The 19,308-nt window shown below is 35.9% G+C and overlaps 3 protein-coding genes across 4 annotated transcripts; 2 read left to right on the forward strand and 1 right to left on the reverse strand.

Annotated features, from left to right (window-relative positions):
* The first annotated feature begins 2,536 nt into the window (after nt 1-2,536).
* Nucleotides 2,537-6,496, forward strand: LOC131000488 (zinc finger CCCH domain-containing protein 32). 2 transcript variants are annotated; one of them, XM_057926410.1, is made up of 8 exons: nt 2,538-2,988; nt 3,091-3,236; nt 3,618-3,665; nt 3,746-3,865; nt 3,944-4,231; nt 4,380-4,697; nt 5,902-6,025; nt 6,097-6,496. In XM_057926410.1, the coding sequence occupies exons 1-8, from the start codon at nt 2,931-2,933 to the stop codon at nt 6,099-6,101; spliced, it is 1,107 nt and encodes a 368-aa protein (XP_057782393.1). In that variant the 5' UTR covers nt 2,538-2,930; the 3' UTR covers nt 6,102-6,496. The 2 variants fall into 2 exon arrangements, with proteins under 2 accessions (XP_057782392.1, XP_057782393.1); XM_057926409.1 differs by having other exon boundaries at nt 2,537-2,988; nt 5,902-6,496.
* Nucleotides 6,497-13,241: 6,745 nt separating this feature from the next.
* On the forward strand, nt 13,242-16,784 carry LOC131000487 (BTB/POZ domain-containing protein At1g03010-like). Its single transcript, XM_057926407.1, is given in 7 exon segments — nt 13,242-13,486; nt 14,519-14,585; nt 14,809-15,573; nt 15,575-15,697; nt 15,699-15,986; nt 16,069-16,155; nt 16,157-16,784. Coding segments are annotated over 7 exon segments (1,878 nt in total). The 5' UTR covers nt 13,242-13,394; the 3' UTR covers nt 16,613-16,784.
* A 946-nt stretch (nt 16,785-17,730) lies between these two features.
* On the reverse strand, nt 17,731-18,457 carry LOC130997997 (uncharacterized). The gene is made up of 2 exons (XM_057923435.1): nt 18,376-18,457; nt 17,731-18,272 (listed from the first exon to the last, which is right to left on the reverse strand). The coding sequence occupies exons 1-2, from the start codon at nt 18,455-18,457 to the stop codon at nt 17,731-17,733; spliced, it is 624 nt and encodes a 207-aa protein (XP_057779418.1).
* Nucleotides 18,458-19,308: the final 851 nt, after the last annotated feature.

Below are 19,308 nucleotides of genomic sequence, written 5' to 3' on the forward strand. Positions count from 1 at the left end.
TTATGAGGTATATGAGCGAGCAATTGGCGCCACTGGTTTAGAAGACCAGTACACGTACGAAGACTTCCACACTGGTCTGGAAAGGAACCCTTCGACGCTGGATTCTGCAAACTGAAAGCAATCGTTAATTTCCTTTTGCCTGAAAAAAAAAGAGCAATTAAAAGAAATTAGGATTTATTATTATTATTATTATTATTATTTAATATTATATGTGTACTTTAAAATTCATATATATTCCACGTTAGTGTTACGTGTAGAATTAAATTCACATTACTGCTATGTCATTGTTTCGGTCATCGAAAAAAAAAATCGTGGGGAAATTGAACAAATGTCAAAGTATTTGATTAAAAAATGAATTTTTAAAGATCGTGGAGAAAATGGATTTCGAGCAAAGTTCGTGATATTATATGCAATTAACCTTTATTTTTACTCTCAAACTTCGCTATATAGTACTCCCCACGCCTCTTAAAAACATGCACATTTCGCCATTTTAGATTGTCTTATAAAAATACATATTTTCTATTTTTGAACACTATCCAACTACAATCTCTTTACTGTATCTCTATTTTTCATAAAGTGAGACTCATTTTTTTATTTATAATACACTTTTATTTAACATTTCTTAAAATTCATGTCACTACATTATCACATGTTTTTAAGATATGAAGGGGAAGAGAGTTTTTATTGTTCTATTAAGATTGTGTTCTTTTTTATTGATAAATTTATCACGTGGAAAGGAGATATAACAAAAATTTATGTATTTTTTTCCCTTATTTTTTACAAAAGAGAACTTCACTATTTTTCATTTCTTCTTTTCATTCGAAGAAGGGATAATATTATCACTATATTTTTCGTATGATGATATTATCCCTCGTTGAAGTGAAAAGAAAAAATGAAAAATGACAAAGTTTTCTTTTGTAGAAAATGAATGATGCTCTTAAAATACACAAACTTGAGATAATTTTTGATTTTGCATACGATTAATTTTGACCACCAAATATATGGAAGTACACAATATATAATTCACAATTTTGACAAATTGAAATCTATATAATGTAAGATTAAATATACATGTATGTATGGCTGAGCACTATAAACGACACATGCAATTATTATCATTTCAAAAATTCAAAAGATCCCTAGCTAGATAGATTTAAAAATCACGTTTATAATCAAAATCAATCGAAAGTTCTATATATTTTACTAGGAAAAGGGGAAAAATGACAAAATTAGCCAATTAAAAGATACAAGGAACTTCATAATACCTGATTCTCACCAACCTATGATGCCTCTGCTCAACATTGCAATGGTGATTAGAAAGGAATTCAACAGCAATCGTGATTTTGGGTCAACTCGAGTTGATTTTAATCCGAGACGAGAAGGCACAATGCCAACGTTAAATGCTCTCATGGTGGACGCAATTTGAAATTTTTATGGACTCATATTCGTCTAGGCTTTTGGCGGATACTAATGAAGAGGCGTCAAATGATATCCGATAAATGCTAATGCAACTGCTTATAGATTAGCATAATTTGGTTTAATTGCTCGCAGTCATATTATTGATTAGAGATCTCAATTGAGTCAATTCATCAAGTTTTGGGTCAGTCCTATATATTGAGTTGTTGACTATTTAAGTTGATTTTTTCCAGGCCAACCCTATATAATGCAGGCTAATCCTATCGAGTTGTCAGGCTACTTGATTACGGGTCATTTTGATTGAAATTTTATCGGATCGAAATTTTTTAACTCTAAGTTTATCTGTCTAAATGGGTATCAGATTTTGGATAATCCAATAACCGAACCAAATCGCTCGGATTTGGTTATCCAATAACCAAAAATTTCGGGTATCAGTTCGAATAACCGATAAATATTTAATTAATAATTTATTATATACATTTTAAAAATTAAAATAATTATATAATTATTTCAATTATAATATTTTTTTTAAAATTAAAAAAATCAAATTTTTGGTAAAATAAAATTATATTGTATTAGAAGTACACGAACAAGCTTTGGTTTAATGGATAAGTTGCTCTTTGTATTGTTGAAGACTAGAGTTTGATTCTTCTAACTTCTAAGTAGCAAAATTTTTAAATTTTAATTTTTTAAACGGATGTTCTGATACCCAAATAACCGATTCGGGTAATCGATCACTTAAAACGGTTAGTGGAGCATATTTCGGGTACGGATAATAAAAAATTTCGGTTCGGATAACCGTTTAGACAACCCTAGTCTCTCATATTATCGATCTATTCGGACTAGCTACATATTTAGGGCTCGAGTGACATGTCGACTATTGATCAAAGGATTTTTCTCCTTAATTAATATTTCAAAAAAAGAAAGAAAGAAAGAAGAGGTAGCCATAAAGAAAATTTAAGTTATAGTAGTAGTAATAAATAACAAGGACATAAAAGTAATTGGGAGGGGGTGAGAGGGAGTGTCGGTTACGGCTGTGACATACATAACCCCGTTTTTTGAGGAAAACGCCGTAGAAAAAAATGAAAACTTTAAAAAAGCCCATTCCCACGAGCAACTTTTCATTTAATGCTTTTGTTGCACACACTTTGGCGGGTATCATACAAGCACAGACCAAACTCTAGAGAGAGAAAGAGATAGAGTGAGCTTAAATACCATTCCGTACGAACGAACACTATACTTACAACTCCAGAATTCAGACACTGTACAAAATACACGCAAAAAAAACTCAGAAACAGAAAAGGGCAACCGCTCTCAAATCTCACTTTTTTTGAGAAATCCCCCTATCTCTCTCTCTTAAACCTCCATAGCACTGCATAGTAAAACGCCCCTGATCACTATATTCTTCCGATCCTTTCGAGCGAGAAAGAATCAGACGTTGTGTACGGAAGCGATTTTTTTGGTGTTTGGCCCTCCCTTTTTGTGTCATGCAGGAACGGTGAAGTGGGGCTGGAATGGCGTTGTACGGGGATCAGCAGCAGGTGGAATGGCCTCAGGATTCGGGTTTGGAAGGTGGGTTTGGGTTTGAACTTCGGATTATTTCTTTTTCGGCTGTGTGTGCATTGTGAGTTTCTAGGGTTTTAGTGGTGCTGATAATGTGTTGTGTCCATGTAGACTCTATGCGGAGGTTGAGTTTATGGGAGAGAGAAGTGTACCCGGAGAGGCCGGGTCTACCCGACTGCGCCTACTATGTGCGAACCGGGTCGTGTGGATACGGCGCCAAGTGCCGTTACAATCACCCTCGGGATCGTAGCAGCTCGGTGAGAAATGTCGCTGGTTGTAAGGATTTTGATTATGTATAGTAATCACGATTTTGATTTTGTAGTAGTAAAACCTTATGATCCCACTTTATTAGTGTGTTTAGCACCACATTACACGCATCATTGTGTAGCAATTACTCTCATTGGCGCCAATTACTGTGTTTGTTGCTTTGCCATTGGTTATGTGTTATTGTCGGCAGTTGGAACAAGTTGGGGTTTGTTTCAGGGGGTGGGGGCTGGCCTGGGATTAAGCATTCTTGAAGTTGATTTGGTTGTTTATTTTTCGTGCTATATTTATTGATTACTATTATGAGAGGGGTGGTTGAATTTATTTCTTCTGGAATGGGGTTTCATACATCTGTCTTTCTTTATGTTGTGCAGTTGGGAGTGGGAGAGTATCCTGAGCGAGTAGGGGAGCCTCCATGCCAGGTACTTGGATTTTTATTTTATTTATGTCTGAATTTTAGATGGAGTTTCTATGTTTATTTACTTGTTCCCTGAATGTGCAGTACTATTTAAGAACAGGGACCTGTAAATTTGGTATGTCGTGCAAGTTTAACCACCCGAAAAATGCTGGTGGCTCATTGACAAGTGCACCTCTAAATAGTTATGGATATCCATTACGACCGGTAATCATTTGTTGTATATTAACTCACATTTTTATGTTATAACGATTTTGATGGTCATGATAGCATCCTTTCCAACAGGGAGAGAAAGAGTGCTCCTATTATTTGAAAACGGGGCAATGCAAATTCGGTATAACCTGTAAATTTGATCATCCTCAATCAGATGGAACATCTGTGTCAGCATCTGCACGTCCATTTTATCCGACTGTGCAGTCTCTTTCTTCCCCTTCTCATGAGCAATATGACAGCACAACATCCAGCTACAGGGTTGCAAGGCCTTCTTTGTTACCTGGTTCATATGTCGCTGGTGCTTATGGTCCCATGCTACTCCCTGGAGTTGTTCCCATTCCAAACTGGAACCCACACTCAGTAGGCCTTCTTATCTTCTTTTTCTTAAGTTTGAAGACCATTTACTTGGGACTCTATCTGAGTTTATTTGCTAATTTGTGCTTTCGTATATTTGCTTGAAATAGGAACTATCTTAGATTCCAGTGTAATGATGGCTTGCATGATGTAGGGACCAGTTAGCCCCGCACCATCACCGGGTGGTCAAGGATCAGTTGGAGCAACTTCAGTGTATGGACTGTCACAACTAGGTTCTTCTCCCCCTGCCTTTGTCGGAGCTTATTCCCATTTACCGTCATCTGCTGGCCCTTCAGGCAGTATAGTACATGAACAAAAGTTTCCAGAAAGACCCGGCCAGCCAGAGTGCAAGTACTACATGAGAACTGGAGACTGTAAATACGGATCATCTTGTAGGTATAATCATACGCCGGATTGGGCTGTTGCAAAGTCTAGTTGTGGTCTTAGCCCTTTAGGGCTGCCTCTTCGTCCGGTATGATTTGTCCCTCCATTCATGCGGTATTCTATTTTGTTCCTTTCATTGCATTATCTATCTGTTTTTACTTAATGTTTCTTAGGGCTGCCTCTTCGCCTGGTATGATTGGTCCAACTTTTTATCCTATGTATGATTTTGCTAAGCTCAGTAGCATAATCGTGTGCCTCTTATTTTTATGGTTTGGGATATGAATATTATTTTAGTATTTAGCAAATATGGTTTGAATGGCCTTTTGACTTTTATATCAAATGTGGTTAGTTTTTAGCACTCTGATTATACTACAAAAAATTTTCCACTAAAATCAGCAGGGCTGGTTTCCTGATTGGTCATTTACTTGTGGGTAATGACTGCAATCTGTGCACATTAAACTGATGCATCATTTAGTTTCAACAGCTAGTCTTAGTTTTATTGTTTTAATTGTTTGAAGTTGATTTTGTCTGTTAATTGCCTACTAGATTATCAGTAGACTACATAAAAGTCTGAAAAGCCAGCCTTCTCATTCTGTGCAATTAATCCTCCTATTACTGATCTATGATAGAGTTCTAAAGAAAAAAAATCTTCTCTCTCATATTGCTACTTTTAACTTTCTGGATTTTTTGTTTACAAAGTGGTATTGCTAGTAACATGTCTAGATATGTACTTATCATGGCGTAGTCTCCCAATGATGTGATTTCACAATCACCCTATTTATCATGGTGATATTTTTATACATTTTCTTTCTTTTACTGTCATATGTTATGCAATCACAGTTTAAGAAAAGAGAGGGGCATTACTAACTTGCTATTGAACCTTGTATGATAATATTGTTCTTTAATACCTTTGCCTTTTAATCTCATTAAGTTGGAGTTGTTTGTACTGTTGAGGTTTGGAATCCATTTCTCTCTTCATCACAGACATCTTTGAAGCGAAATATTTTGAAATTATTTGAGACCTTAACCTTTCTTGCATTTTGAAATCCCTATACATGACAATAGACGTGTACATTTTTTCAGTATACATCTGAAACTAAATGTTCTGAATTCTACTTCTTGAATTTTTAATTTATGAGAACCACAGTTTCTTGAATGTGTTGTAGACATGTCACATGTTTACCTTAACTATTAAAGGTTGTAATGCTGATGATCTCAGCCTTTGTCCCGATTTCTGAAGATTTTTGCCTAATCTCTCAACATGCTTATATTACTTTTCTGCTGATGAACAGGGGGTGCAGGCCTGCTCTTTTTACATGCAGAAAGGCCAGTGCAAGTTCGGACGAACATGCAAATACGACCACCCCATAGCAACTCTGAAATACAGTCCGGCTTCATCTTATACTGAAATGCCAGGTACTCGTTACAGGCCTGGGCTAACTGCTGCTACGACTTTGTTACCATCTTATTCATTTCAAGAGGTGCAGGGTGAACGCATTGCAGGGTCTAGCGTCGAGCCTGGCATAAACAGGGTGTGGCATTCTGGAAACTCTTCCAGTGATTCCGCAAACCTAATGCTTTAGCATAGATGGTTTCTGATTCATGAAAATCAACGTCTGATTCTCAAGGTGGAGAATCTCCACCACCAAGTATGAATATGAGCAGAATAAAAGATGGTAAAAATTAAGTGCAGTTTTCCATGTGATGTATATATTTATATATGCCCTTGTTACATATCATCTAGGCTTGAGACATTTTTAAGCCTCATTCAACATTTATTGCTAGGTTGATAGCATGTTGATTGGATTCTTGTTATGGTATGTGTATTTTACATTGTAAGTTATTGGAAGTGTTTGGCTTATCAAATGTTTGTTGTTTTTGGATTAATAGAGTTTTATCACCATTTTTGATTTCAGACCATTTGATTTTTTTTGCCCCCTAAATTCCCTCTTTCCTCTCGTACTCTCCATTTGATTTTCTTTTCATGAATATATTGGTATGATATTGGTCCATGATTCCATGTATCATTTTGTGTGAACTCATGTATGTATACTTGTTTTGTTGTGTTTTTCTTGTAAACGTGTTGATTTAAAATAATTTGAGTTCACTGTCCTTTACCAATACGACATCGACATGGAAGCATGATACAAAATTGCACAAAATTAATGAGTTAGTGTGAAGTTTTATCGGGTTCGTGTCCTTATCGTGTCAACTTGATGTAGGACACGATAATTTCGTATCGGGTTAGTGTAACCGTTATAATTAATATTACTAATTTTATTAAATAAATATTTATTTTAGAGTTAAGGTTTTACTCCCTCCGTCCACTAATTCAAGACCTACTTTCCTTTTTGGTCCGTCCACCAACTCAAGGCCTATCTATTTTTAGTAAGTTTTTATTCTTATTTTAATTGGTGGGACCAATAAACAATACACTTTTTCTCCATTTAACTAATAAACAATATACTTTGTGGGTCCCTTTCTCCACTCAACCAATAAACAATATATTTTGTGGGTCCCTTTCTCCACCCAACTAATAAAAGTATATTTTTTCTTAAAACCCGTGTTTTGCCTCCTAGGCCTTGAATTAGTGGACGGATGGAGTATATTTTTTGGAGACCTTGTTTTTTGTTTTTAATTCCATACTTTGTTCCGCCACCAAGCAACACAAAATTTATGTCACTCATTTATATTTATCATATTGTTATCTAGCCGTATTTAATATGATTGTTACTATATCGTGTCGTATCAATACGATTCAAATTGTATTGCTATTATTTTTGTGTCGTGTTTGATTTTATCGTGTTGTTATAATAAGTGTTAATAGGGAAAAATGCCCCCTTCTTATAAAAACTTGTAAAATTGCCCAAAACTTACGCTATACTTTTGTGTTATCATTTTCACATAATAAAACCTATCAGCCCTGAACCAAGGCTGATTAATCGTGTGTCAGGCTATTATCGAGTTGACACTATTAACACTAAGTTTTTTGGTATAACTAATTTTTTTAAAACGTGAAATACGGAATAGATTTTTAAGCTTAAAAAAATGAACCCAGCACAAATAGGAAAATTTAGTAAAAAAAAAAATATTTCTCAGTTTGGGCTGTGTCTTTTATGGCCAGCCCAAAGTTGTAAATCTTCCAAACCAACCCAAATGAGAAAAAAAAATTGTTTCTTGAGGGATTGTATATTTGATTTTGTGACTTGACTCCTCAAATCCTAATTTAACAGCCCTTAATTTTATTTGTTGGGCAGATAACAAATCGTAGTTCAGTTGGACGCTTCTCATTCAATCACTAGATTGGATAATTTGGACGTATGCATGATGCTTTTTTCCTTGAATTAATTTATTAAATCTAACTAAATTAATTGCTAAACCCTAATTTTATATTAATAAACTATAATTATGAATTACTAAATACTCAATGAGGATTACTACATTTTAATTATGGGTTAATAAATCATAATTACTATAAATTACTAAATCCAAATTAAGAAATAATTAAATAATAATTAATAAACTCTAGTTATGCTAAATCCTAATCATGTACGACTAAATCCTAATTAAAACTCTAATTAACTAAGGGGTGTGAACGTTGTAGTAGTATTAATAAAGAACTTTTTTTAAAATAATAAATTATTAAAGGACTCGAGTATGAGAAGTTGTATTTTCTTTTAGAAATAATGAGATGAGATGTTGCCCCCCGTTGCTTACGAAAGATATTTAGAATTTAACAACTTATAATAAATAATATATTTGAAAATTTGAAGAGAAATTCAAAGTCTGGTTGCTCTGGTGTGTGTAAAAGTAAAAATATGGCGACATGCAACATTTACTTCATTACTTGGTAATAAGAAGTGGGCTCGCATGTTTGTGGGGGCATTATCATTCTCTGGATAAACAACTGTTCCACTTTTTAAGGGTGAAAAAGTAAACTGGGTTAAAAAATTGAAGAAATAACTTAAATACTTTTTTTTTTCTAATAATAGCTATATTATTCTTTTTCCTGTTTATTTCTTCCAATCATGATAATCTTTAGAGACACTACATTTTTATTGTTTTTGGAAAAGATTACCGACGCCCTACTGGCAACTCACACCTTTCATTTCATTTTAATTATTATTATTAATTATTTCATCATCTATAACCTAATAATAATTATTTTTGGAAAAAATATAAGTATGAATGAAGCTCGAGGAAATAACTATACTAAATGAAAAAAGTAATAAATCCTCAACCAGTTAACATTATTTGTACTTTTCTTTTAGTTGGGTAAAAGGATTATTAGTACTTAAACATCACAATATTGTTCCGACTTATAGAAGAATTAACATCGAGCTAACAGAAAATAAAAAATTATCAGAAGCTTAAAATTTGGGTCCATAAAGAGTTGGATATTTCATATACGTATATATATATATATATAATGACATTATATAAACTTGGATTTATATATAATGTTTATCCTATTATTTAAATGGTGTATGTGGATTGTTGCAAGAAAAAGCCTGCAAATGTGGTCCTAAATAACCCCGAAACAATAACATTAAACAACATATATATTAGATGGGGCAGAAAGCAATTTGGCAGATATGATTCCACCCACTAATTAATGTAGGAATTTTGGCTGTCGAATTAAAGTGCTTTGCTAAAATATAACTTTTATCTTGTGTCATTTATGCAAACAAATTAAATCACAACTATTGTAACATGATTGCAACCTCACTGCTACAATTTTAGAGTGGCTTCAACCATCATTCATCCAATAGTTGTTAATACCAAAAGCCCACAAAAATTGTGTTGTCCAATGTTTTACTAATGAACATAAAAATTGCTGTATTTTTCATCTTTTTTTATTTTTATTTTGTTTAGAAAGAATGGCTGTAAATGCTGTTGGAAAATTGAACCATCTTTCTAGCTACATATGTGCGATTCGTAATGAAGAGATGATGTTTCTCATAATGAAAAAGTTCGATTAAGTTATAATTCAAGATTCCCAACTTTGACACCGAATTTTAAATAAAAGTTGAAAAGAATGATTTTGTTATCCATATATTGCATAATTAATGTAATGAAACAAATAAATTATCTCAATAAAATTCTTACCTATACTTTGACCCAGGGGTAAATATTCATCTTTCGAGCTACCTATTTGTGGTTCTTCAACTTAATTTCGTATTAATCTTATTACATGGTTATAATCATGAGACTCGATCAAAGTAGAATAGACATATATTATCTTAGGATACTCCCAGCTAGCTAATTGCTTAATCTTTATTTAATTAACCTAAGCTTTAAGAAGTAATTAGTTGTCAAATCAAGATGAAAGGATTTGTGTATAACCAAATTAATTAAGATACATGAATCCATTGGCTGCTATCATTAGCTCAGCTTCATCTTTATAGCTTTCTTCTAGTCTAAAGAATCATCATGTGTTCTTTATTTATGAATGAATGAAGCATGCTCATACCAATGGCCCATCTGCCTACTATTTAATTTTCTCTATTTATCGTCGAAAAAAAAATCTCTATTTATTTTTCATCTTTTTTTTTCATCATGCCCACTTCAGATTTTTTTCTGACAACCTAGCTAAGATTCTTGTACACAGGTTTTGCTGAATTGTGTGAAGAAATCAATTGCGTTTTCAGAGATATGCTGCAGAGGAAAGAAAAAACATCATGTGTAACTAATTTCAAGAGATTGGACATGGGTGATTTTGGTGTAATTATTTTTATGTATTTTTTGTAGTACAATTAATAAATAATGTTTTCAGTTAGTGATCCAAGAAAATGGCTCTTTGTGGAGTACTAAATTACTGTATGTTTTCCCTTTCGCTGCATCCTAGGTTGTATTGTTGGACAAAAAAAACAAATAAATTAATACGGGAATTATTGCTATTAGAGGACATGAAATGAAAGTTTTTATAGTGGAATAAAGAGAAGAATAATGTGACGACTATTCTAATTAAAATTTAAGGCCCTTATTAAAAGTTTATATACTTTGTCTTGATTAGATACGAAGATATTAAAGTAATACTCCCTCCGTTCCGGCTTTTAGTATCCAGTTGAGAACGACACGAGTTTTAATAAAGTGATTGATGTATTGTGAGTGAAATAAGAGTCCCACATTTTATGTGAGAGTTAAAATAATTAAAGTGGAGTAAGAGCCTCACCTACTTTTACCAAAAATATAAATGGATACCAAAATGTGGGACGACCAAAAAAGGAAAGTTGGATACTAAAAGTTGGGACGGAGTGAGTAATTTATTCAGAGCAACGGAATAATATTTTACAACAAAAATAATTGAAATTTATAATATATATCACATGCTGGTCCTGGGCACATCCGATTATACCGTACAACAGAGTTGCACCCTAACTCACATCCTGACCCGCACCCTGACTTGAATCCACATCCTGATCCGAATTGTGTAAATGATTCTATTCGGTTATACAAATGACACTGCCTGTAATTGACACTAACTCAAAAGACGAGTGTTGCAATCATTGGAGGATGACATGTGCGTTTTCTGTTTGGTACAATGTGAAAGTGTGGAGCACCTTTTCTTCTCTTGTTCGTTTGCATACAAGATCTGGTCGTCTTGCTATAGATGGTTCGGACTCAGTTATGTTGGACATTTTGATCCAATTTGTCACTTTAAGCGGCACATGGGTTTTGCAAGGCATAAACATTCATCTGAGTAGGTGGAAAGCTCTTTGGATATGTATTGTGTGTAATCTGTGGAATCATCGAAATGGGGTGGTGTTCAAGAACTTGTCAAGTTGTTGTGAGGACTTTGAGGGTGTTTGGCTTGAGCTTATAAGCTCATCAAAACAGCTTATAAGCTGTTTAAGAGCTTATAAACTCCTTCAAAGTGTTTGGCAAAATAAGTTCCTCAACAGCTTATAAGCTCTCCCCAAAAAATAAGTTCCTCTATCCCAACTTATTTTTTTATAATCTCATATGCAATAATTTTTTTACAAATATTTTTCAACTATAATTTATTATTTTCATCATATATCACTTAAGTTCATTTTTCTTCGATTTTCTTTCTTTAAAAAAATTCTCTCTCTAGCTTATAAACTCAATTATCCAAACACTTTGACAACTTATAAACTCTTAAAAATGACATCTTATAAGCTCCAAGAGCTTATAAGCTCTTTAAAATAAGCTTAGCCAAACACCCTCTTAGTCGAGTTGATTAAAGTGAGATTTTGGTTTTGGTTGTCTACTCTTTCGCCCATTGTCTTTTGTTATAGTTTGAGAAATTGGTTGTGTAATCCGTCTGTGTGTCTTAAGTTGTGATTTTGGCGATTGAGCTGTATACTCTGGACTTTGTACCTCGTTCTTGGGTTGCACCCCTCGTGCGTTTATTTTAATTTGATTTCACTTACAAAAAAAAAATTGCCACTATTCGGTTATACAAATAACATTGCGTATAAATGACACTATGTATAATTGACACTATTCAGTTATACAAATGACACTAATTGTGTAAATGACACTATTCAGTATGACATTATAACATTTTTTTTTGAAAGGACACTAACATTTTAAAATGTCATAGTGTCATTTATATAATCGAATATTGTCATTTACAATGTTATAGTGTCATTTATACACAGTGTCATTTGTATAATCGAATAGTGACAATTATAGACAATGCCATTTGTATAACTGCATAGTGTTAATTATAGGCATTGTCATTTGTATAACCGAATAATGTCATTTATACAATTTGGATCAAGATGTGGATTCAGATTAGGATGCAGGTCAGGATGCAACCCAATTATACAGTACAATCGATTGTACCCAAGTTTTTGTGTAAATTTTTTTATGCCACACGTTAATTAAGAGCCCATACTTTTACATATTATGCGGAATAAACCCACTTAATAAATCCAAAGTTTGTGGAAGACACAAGGAACTAAATACTTGTTGCTCTTGCGCCCTTTTATGATAACAAAGAATAAATTTTATTCACTTCTTTTAAACTTATTTTACAAAAATAAAAATATTGTTAAAAAAATACGAGACGAAACACGACCTGAAATGAAAGGGAAGTAGTGCAAGAAGCACCAAGATTTTGTGCAAAATGTCCTGTAATTAAGGTTGTTTTTGGCAATGGCTCCGACAAGCTACCATAATTTAATGAAGTAATTATAATTAAGTATGCAACCCAACTCACAATTACTTTCCACTTTAATCAACTTTACACACAATTCCTCTATTGTATATATATAAACAAAAAAAACTAATCTTTGCTAGATGTAGCTTTCACCTGCCATCATTACAAACCCCAAAAGCTCCACACTCTTTGACGATTCCTGTGAATTTTTCCAAGATGAAAAAAAACAGAGAAAAAAATATTTCTAAAAAAAGTCCCTTACACAGTCGCACTCTCCACCTTTCACCGAAAAGTTGACACCAATGCAAACACAATTCTTGACTTTTGTTTTAAAATTTAAACCCTCTTTCACTAATCAAACTGCCTTTGTGGGAAGTAGTAGTCTTTACTCTTTAATCTTGCATGAGCTCGTGTGTGTGAGAGAAGACTGTGTATTAAAACCTCACTCCTTATTCTTATTCTTTCTTTCTTTCTTTTTTCTGTTTCTCACATTCAAGTTTACACACACTGAATGTGTGTGGACTCATGCCTGTGCAAGAACTCCTGCTCTAGGAGGCACTCTGTTCTTGATTAGGGGAGAGGATTTTCCAACTTTTTTCTCAAAAAAGCTGAAATCTTGATTTATTTTTAAATTTTTTAAAAATAATTAAAAAAATGGGAGTTGTTACAGTTGCTGAACTGAAGCCAAGCATATCAGGAAAGAGGTCATTTCGTCCCAGTTCAAGTGCAAGGCAAGTTACTGAATGGTAATACTCTTAGTGATTTACCAACAATTTCAGCACCTCCGATTTCCAAAAAAAAAAAAAGCTGCCATTTTCATGTTTGATGATGACTATGAATCTATGGTATTACTAATACATTTTATTGGTTTCTTTTGATATGGAATGTGTGCTAGTAGATTTAGGATTTGTGCTGAATGTTGAATGTGTGCTGATTTAGGATTTTCATTTAAGATTGGGCCACCAAACAAGAAAGTTTGTTGGGCACTGTATTTTCTGCTCTTGACTTCTTTGTAGTTGAATATGAATGGAAGACAAAAATCCCAGTTTCAAAAATTCATTGTAGTTTCAGAATCAACCCCTTTTCTGATGTGATTTGTGTGTGCGTGGTACATTCACATTCTCAATTCCCATGAACAATCACCCACTCAACTTTTTAGCAGCCAAGAATTAGCTATTAATAATCAGACATCAGTTTCATGGTGCAGTACTAGATTTCATAATGTGTTTATTACAACATGTGCACATGTCTTGAAGATTGGATACTTATTACTGATCAATAATGCAAATAGATTTCCTTGTCTGCAAGGAACAATATGTATTAAATGGCCCCAGATATTTGGCTTCCTGCTAAGACAGAACAAAGACTAACATAGCTTGTTTGACAACAAAAGAGCCTAACAATGTAGTTGAAGGAGACAGATAGGGTTAAATCTTTGCTTGTTTGTATATTTCGATTGGGAAAGTTACCCTTGCAACGACAGCCGGCCTTATCACATAAGCCGCCTAGGTTGAGTTGGTGTTGCTGTCTTAATGTCTCATGTATTTTTACTGGGCCATCCATATAATAGGTGATGAAAGATATGAATAACTGAGTCCACAGGTTTCAAGACTTCACTGTGCGCGAGTTTTAGTGTTTTTTTTCTCCAAGAAACGCGTTCTAGCTTCTTTGGATTCCACCATGGATGTGTAGGGAACAAGATGCGATCCTCTTTTCCCACTTCAGATTATGTTGGCTATGGTTTGGTGGTGCTGAAGTGGTCTTATTCTGTTTTGCAGGCCAATCTCCGACGTCTCTAGTGATCTAACCATTGAAGTCGGAACAGCAAGTTTTGCTCTTCACAAAGTGAGAACAATTATTGCTTTACTCACACAGCTTTGATTAGTCGACGCTTTCTAAATTATTTCATGTAGTTGAAATCATCAAGTTTAGGAAAATGTTATGTTAGGGCTATTCAAGAGATCACATGAATTGAAGACATCAAGATAATGCTATAAGTAGTGATGATTTCTGATAGCAGTGATGAGTTACTATCAACATATTCTGATGATTTCGTTGGCTTCTGCAGTTCCCTCTCGTTTCCCGGAGTGGACGAATACGAAAACTGCTGCTCGAAGCAAAGGATTCCAAGGTGTCAAGGTTGAATCTCTCCGGCATTCCCGGTGGACCACAGGCATTTGAGCAGGCTGCAAAATTCTGTTATGGGGTGAATATTGACATCACACTGTCAAATGTGGCTATGCTGAGGTGTGCATCTCATTTTCTTGAAATGACAGAGGAATTCTCCGAGAAAAACCTCGAGGCCAGGGCCGAGGCCTACCTCAGAGACGCAGTCCTAACCAACATACCTAACTCAATCTCGGTGCTCCATCACTGCGAGAGCCTGCTGCCAACTGCTGAGGAAATCAACCTTGTGAGCAGAATCATCAATGCCATTGCAAACAATGCATGCAAAGAGCAGCTCACCTCTGGTTTGTCCAAATTGGAGCACAATTTTTCCTCGAAGCCCGTTGCTGCCACGGAGGCTGAGACGCCCTTGGACTGGTGGGGGAAGTCGCTCTCACAGCTGAATCTTGATCTCTTTCAGAGGGTTCTCTCGTCTGTGAAGACGAAAGGGCTGAAGCAGGACTTGATCAGTAGGATTCTGATAAATTATGCTCAAAACTCCATTCAAGGCCTTGTGAAAGGCAACATCTCAGATCTTGATTTGCAGAAGAAGCAAAGGATCACTGTGGAGACCATCACCGGTTTGCTCCCTTCACAGTCCAGGAAAAGCTCGGTGCCAATGGCGTTCCTCTCGAGCTTACTCAAGTCCGCCATATCTGCATCGGCAGTCCACCTCTTGCAGGTCTGATCTGGAGAGGAGGATTGGGCTGCAGCTGGACCAGGCGATCCTCGAAGACATACTAATCCCCGCGAATCCCCATGGAAACAGCCACAGCCCTATGTATGACACCTGACTCAGTGCTGAGGATCTTCTCCATTTTCTTGAACCTTGATGAGGATGATGATGATGACACTCAGCTTAGAGACGAGAGCGAGATGGTGTATGACTTTGACAGCCCCGGCTCGCCCAAACAGAGCTCGATCATCAAGGTCTCGAAGCTGTTGGACAACTACCTCGCAGAGGTAGCACTTGACTCAAACTTGGCGCCATCAAAGCTTACCTCTCTCGCAGAGCTTCTCCCTGATCACGCTCGTATGGTCTATGATGGATTGTACCGTGCAGTCGACATCTTCCTCAAGGCAAGAAGAAAACACAGCCTTTTCCACATCTCCCTCTTTAAATAGTAACTAATCAGCAATCACTATCTGAATGCGATCACAGGTTCATCCCAACATGAAGGACTCAGAGCGGTACCGCCTCTGCAAGACCATCGACTGCCAGAAGCTGTCTCAAGAGGCGTGCAGCCACTGCAGCTCAGAACGAGCGGCTGCCAGTGCAGATGGCGGTGCAGGTGCTCTACTTTGAGCAGATAAGGCTGAGGAACGCCATGAATGGAGTGGGAGGGCAGAGCCACTTCTTCTTCGGCTCCATGAATGGCTTCCCACAGCGGTCAGGGAGTGGGGCAGGGAGCGGGTGCATCTCGCCACGAGACAACTACGCCTCAGTGAGAAGGGAGAACCGGGAGCTGAAGCTGGAGGTGGCAAGGATGAGGATGAGGCTCACCGATCTTGAGAAAGACCACGTCTCCATGAAGCAGGAGCTCGTGAAATCGCACCCGGCCAACAGATTGTTCAAATCTTTCACCAGGAAACTCAGCAAGCTCAACTCATTGTTCAGGATCAAAGACATGAAGCCTATGGGGGGGAAGGCCAGCTCCGAGACCAGGTTTCTGTTTCAGAAACGGAGGCGCCATTCTGTTTCTTGAATGCTTTTGCTCGTAAATACCACAACCTGTATAGATTTACTCATTGTGTTTTTGATTTTTTGATTTTTTTTGTTTGTTTGGTGTTTTGAGGTTTTATAGTGTTTCATTTTTTTTTTATCCCTATCTTTTTGTTCATTGTCTAGTGATAATGCTTTGCCTGTTTATTTGATCACTTCTGATTCTTGCCTTTGTAGAAAATTTACATACTGCAATCTTTGCTACCCTATTGATTGCTCATGTTTGGTTAGTTGGTAGATTATTGTCCAAAATCAAGAAAAGAGACTTTACTGGAACTGTAATGCAGAATTTGTTTGATGCTATTACATAAAAACTTAATACTATGAGTAACAAAACTACATAGAAAGGGTTTAGGGAAAAAGGGTTACATAGTATTGCATGATAATGGAACATTATATAAAACTATGTGTGATATCTTAAACATTTACTATTGTCAAAATATGAATATAGCTTGCCCAAAACCTTTCTGTTATTCTGTCGTAGTAACTAATCAATTTTTTCTAATGATATGGAGTATTTGATTGGGAAAAAGTTTTGACGAGCTTCAAGAACTCAAAAGCTAGTGAAAAACTCTTGATTTCTTTTCAATTCTCTAAATGGAAGAGATCAGAAATGGAGTCTACTCAAAATTCTCTTATGAAGTAAAATATTCAACAACACTCAGCTCAGCCACAACACTTACTACAAACAAAAACACACACACACACACACCCGTGTAGATTCATAGACCCCTTAAAATTCATATCTTTCCAATTTTCGGATCAATAGACTCTCCAACCTCCTATTGAGTTTGGTTAGATAACTTTATATGCAGTGATGAAATAAAATATGAGACTGAAAGACGGTAGCTTATTAGAAAATTATAATTAAAATTTGGAAAATGAAACAAATATCACAAAAATATTCTTGTTGATGGAAAGTTACCATCAAATACAACACACAAGAGGGTGAATTAGTAGAAACAGAAATTGTAGTAGAGATTAAACGAAACCCAATATTCCAAATCAAACATGCATAAAATGACACATCTAGAATAGCAGCAAACCAAAAAATAGAAGAAGATGAGATTCAGTTCAAACATAAAACAACATGAGATTACACTAATGCTGGATAAGATTTGCAACATTCCTGCGAGGAAGCAGGGAGACTAAGCTTTCAACGTAGACAAAACCTCGGGTGCAATCAAGGGTGTTCTTGGCTGTCCGAAGCAGATTATCTCTGGGGTCGTAAACAAATAAATTCCCAAAATACACAACCAAAATCTCTCCATTGGGACCCAAACACAGCAGCGAACCAGTGGAGTGAAAACTATCATCATAAACAAGAGGGAGACTCACCACTTTAAACCAGCATTGGTCCTTGTTCATAACCCAAACCTCAACACGATAATGACCAATTTCAGAGTCATCTTCAAACAGAAAGTGAAGCCCCGCCTTCTCCTTCTCCTCCACATCCACCAACGTGTATTTGTCACCAAAGGGCAGCTCCATCCTCCCAAACTCTTCGCTCTCCAAATCGAACCACTCAATCTCATCATTCGTCGTGGACCAGTAAAGCTTTCCACACGCATACACAATGGTGCAAATCGAGGCATCCACCGTTTTCCATGAATTTGTCTTGGAACTATAGAGTTTACCCACACCTATATTATAATCAAGAGCAGACGGCAAATACGCAAACACCTTGTATGCACCGCTCGCTTCATCCCAACCGAACCCAAATTTCGCAAATGCATGCTCCCAAACATGCCCTGTTTGGGGTAATTCCGTGGAGATTGGCGGGGTTCCACAAGGAATAATCCATTCGCTCGTCCTTGCCCACCACCATTGACACGCAGCAAAACAGCGGCTTTCATGGTTGGGGAGTAGATGGGACAAGGTTTGTAAGATAATTCATTCAACAATGGGGGCAGAGAGTATTGCTTGATTGCATCTGCTCCATTCTGGAAAATAGCCATGTGGTGGTGGAAGCCTCTGTTTTTTTCTCGAATTTTGAAGTTGGGTTTTCACGAATCGCTCGGTGTCGATCAAACTACGCCATGACTTCGAAACGCACCTGAATCTCAGGAGCGATTTCACCGGAAGTCGTGACAGTATTTCTTCAATCATTTCTTCAAGGAGATGCAAAGATTGTTGTTCGGCGCTTCCGCGGTCCATCCCGCCGGCGTTTCCTACTCTACCGCCACTGTGCATAGCAGCGGAGGTCGTCGTCTGTGGAGGTGAGGTGGGGAAACATTTGGGGGTGAGTTTGGGATTTAAGGTTTCCAATTTATTTTATTTTTTTTAAATTTTATTCTTGATTTGTCTTTTGCATTAATAGCAATTTAGGACATTTTTTTTTTTGTGAGAAATCAATTTAGGACATTTCCTCTAAAAGTTGGTGTGAGTTTTCAAAGTCAGTGGGAATTTTTAAATTTCACTAAGGTGACTGACTAACATAATTTTATACTTCCCCCGAATTTAATACGTAAAAATGACTGAATATATTATAGGTGGAAAAATATTTTTCATTTAAACGAAAATTTAATAATAATAATTAATTATATTATAAGTAAATAAATGATTGATTGTGTGATAAAATAAATGGGTAATTATTGTCCGTAAATCCATAACGTTTTTCAAAATTGATTTCTGCTTCAAATCTAAAAAATCGACTTCTAAATCCATAACGTTTCATTT

This window comes from Salvia miltiorrhiza, chromosome 8 (genome assembly GCF_028751815.1).
Source record: "Salvia miltiorrhiza cultivar Shanhuang (shh) chromosome 8, IMPLAD_Smil_shh, whole genome shotgun sequence".
NCBI lineage: Eukaryota > Viridiplantae > Streptophyta > Magnoliopsida > Lamiales > Lamiaceae > Salvia > Salvia miltiorrhiza.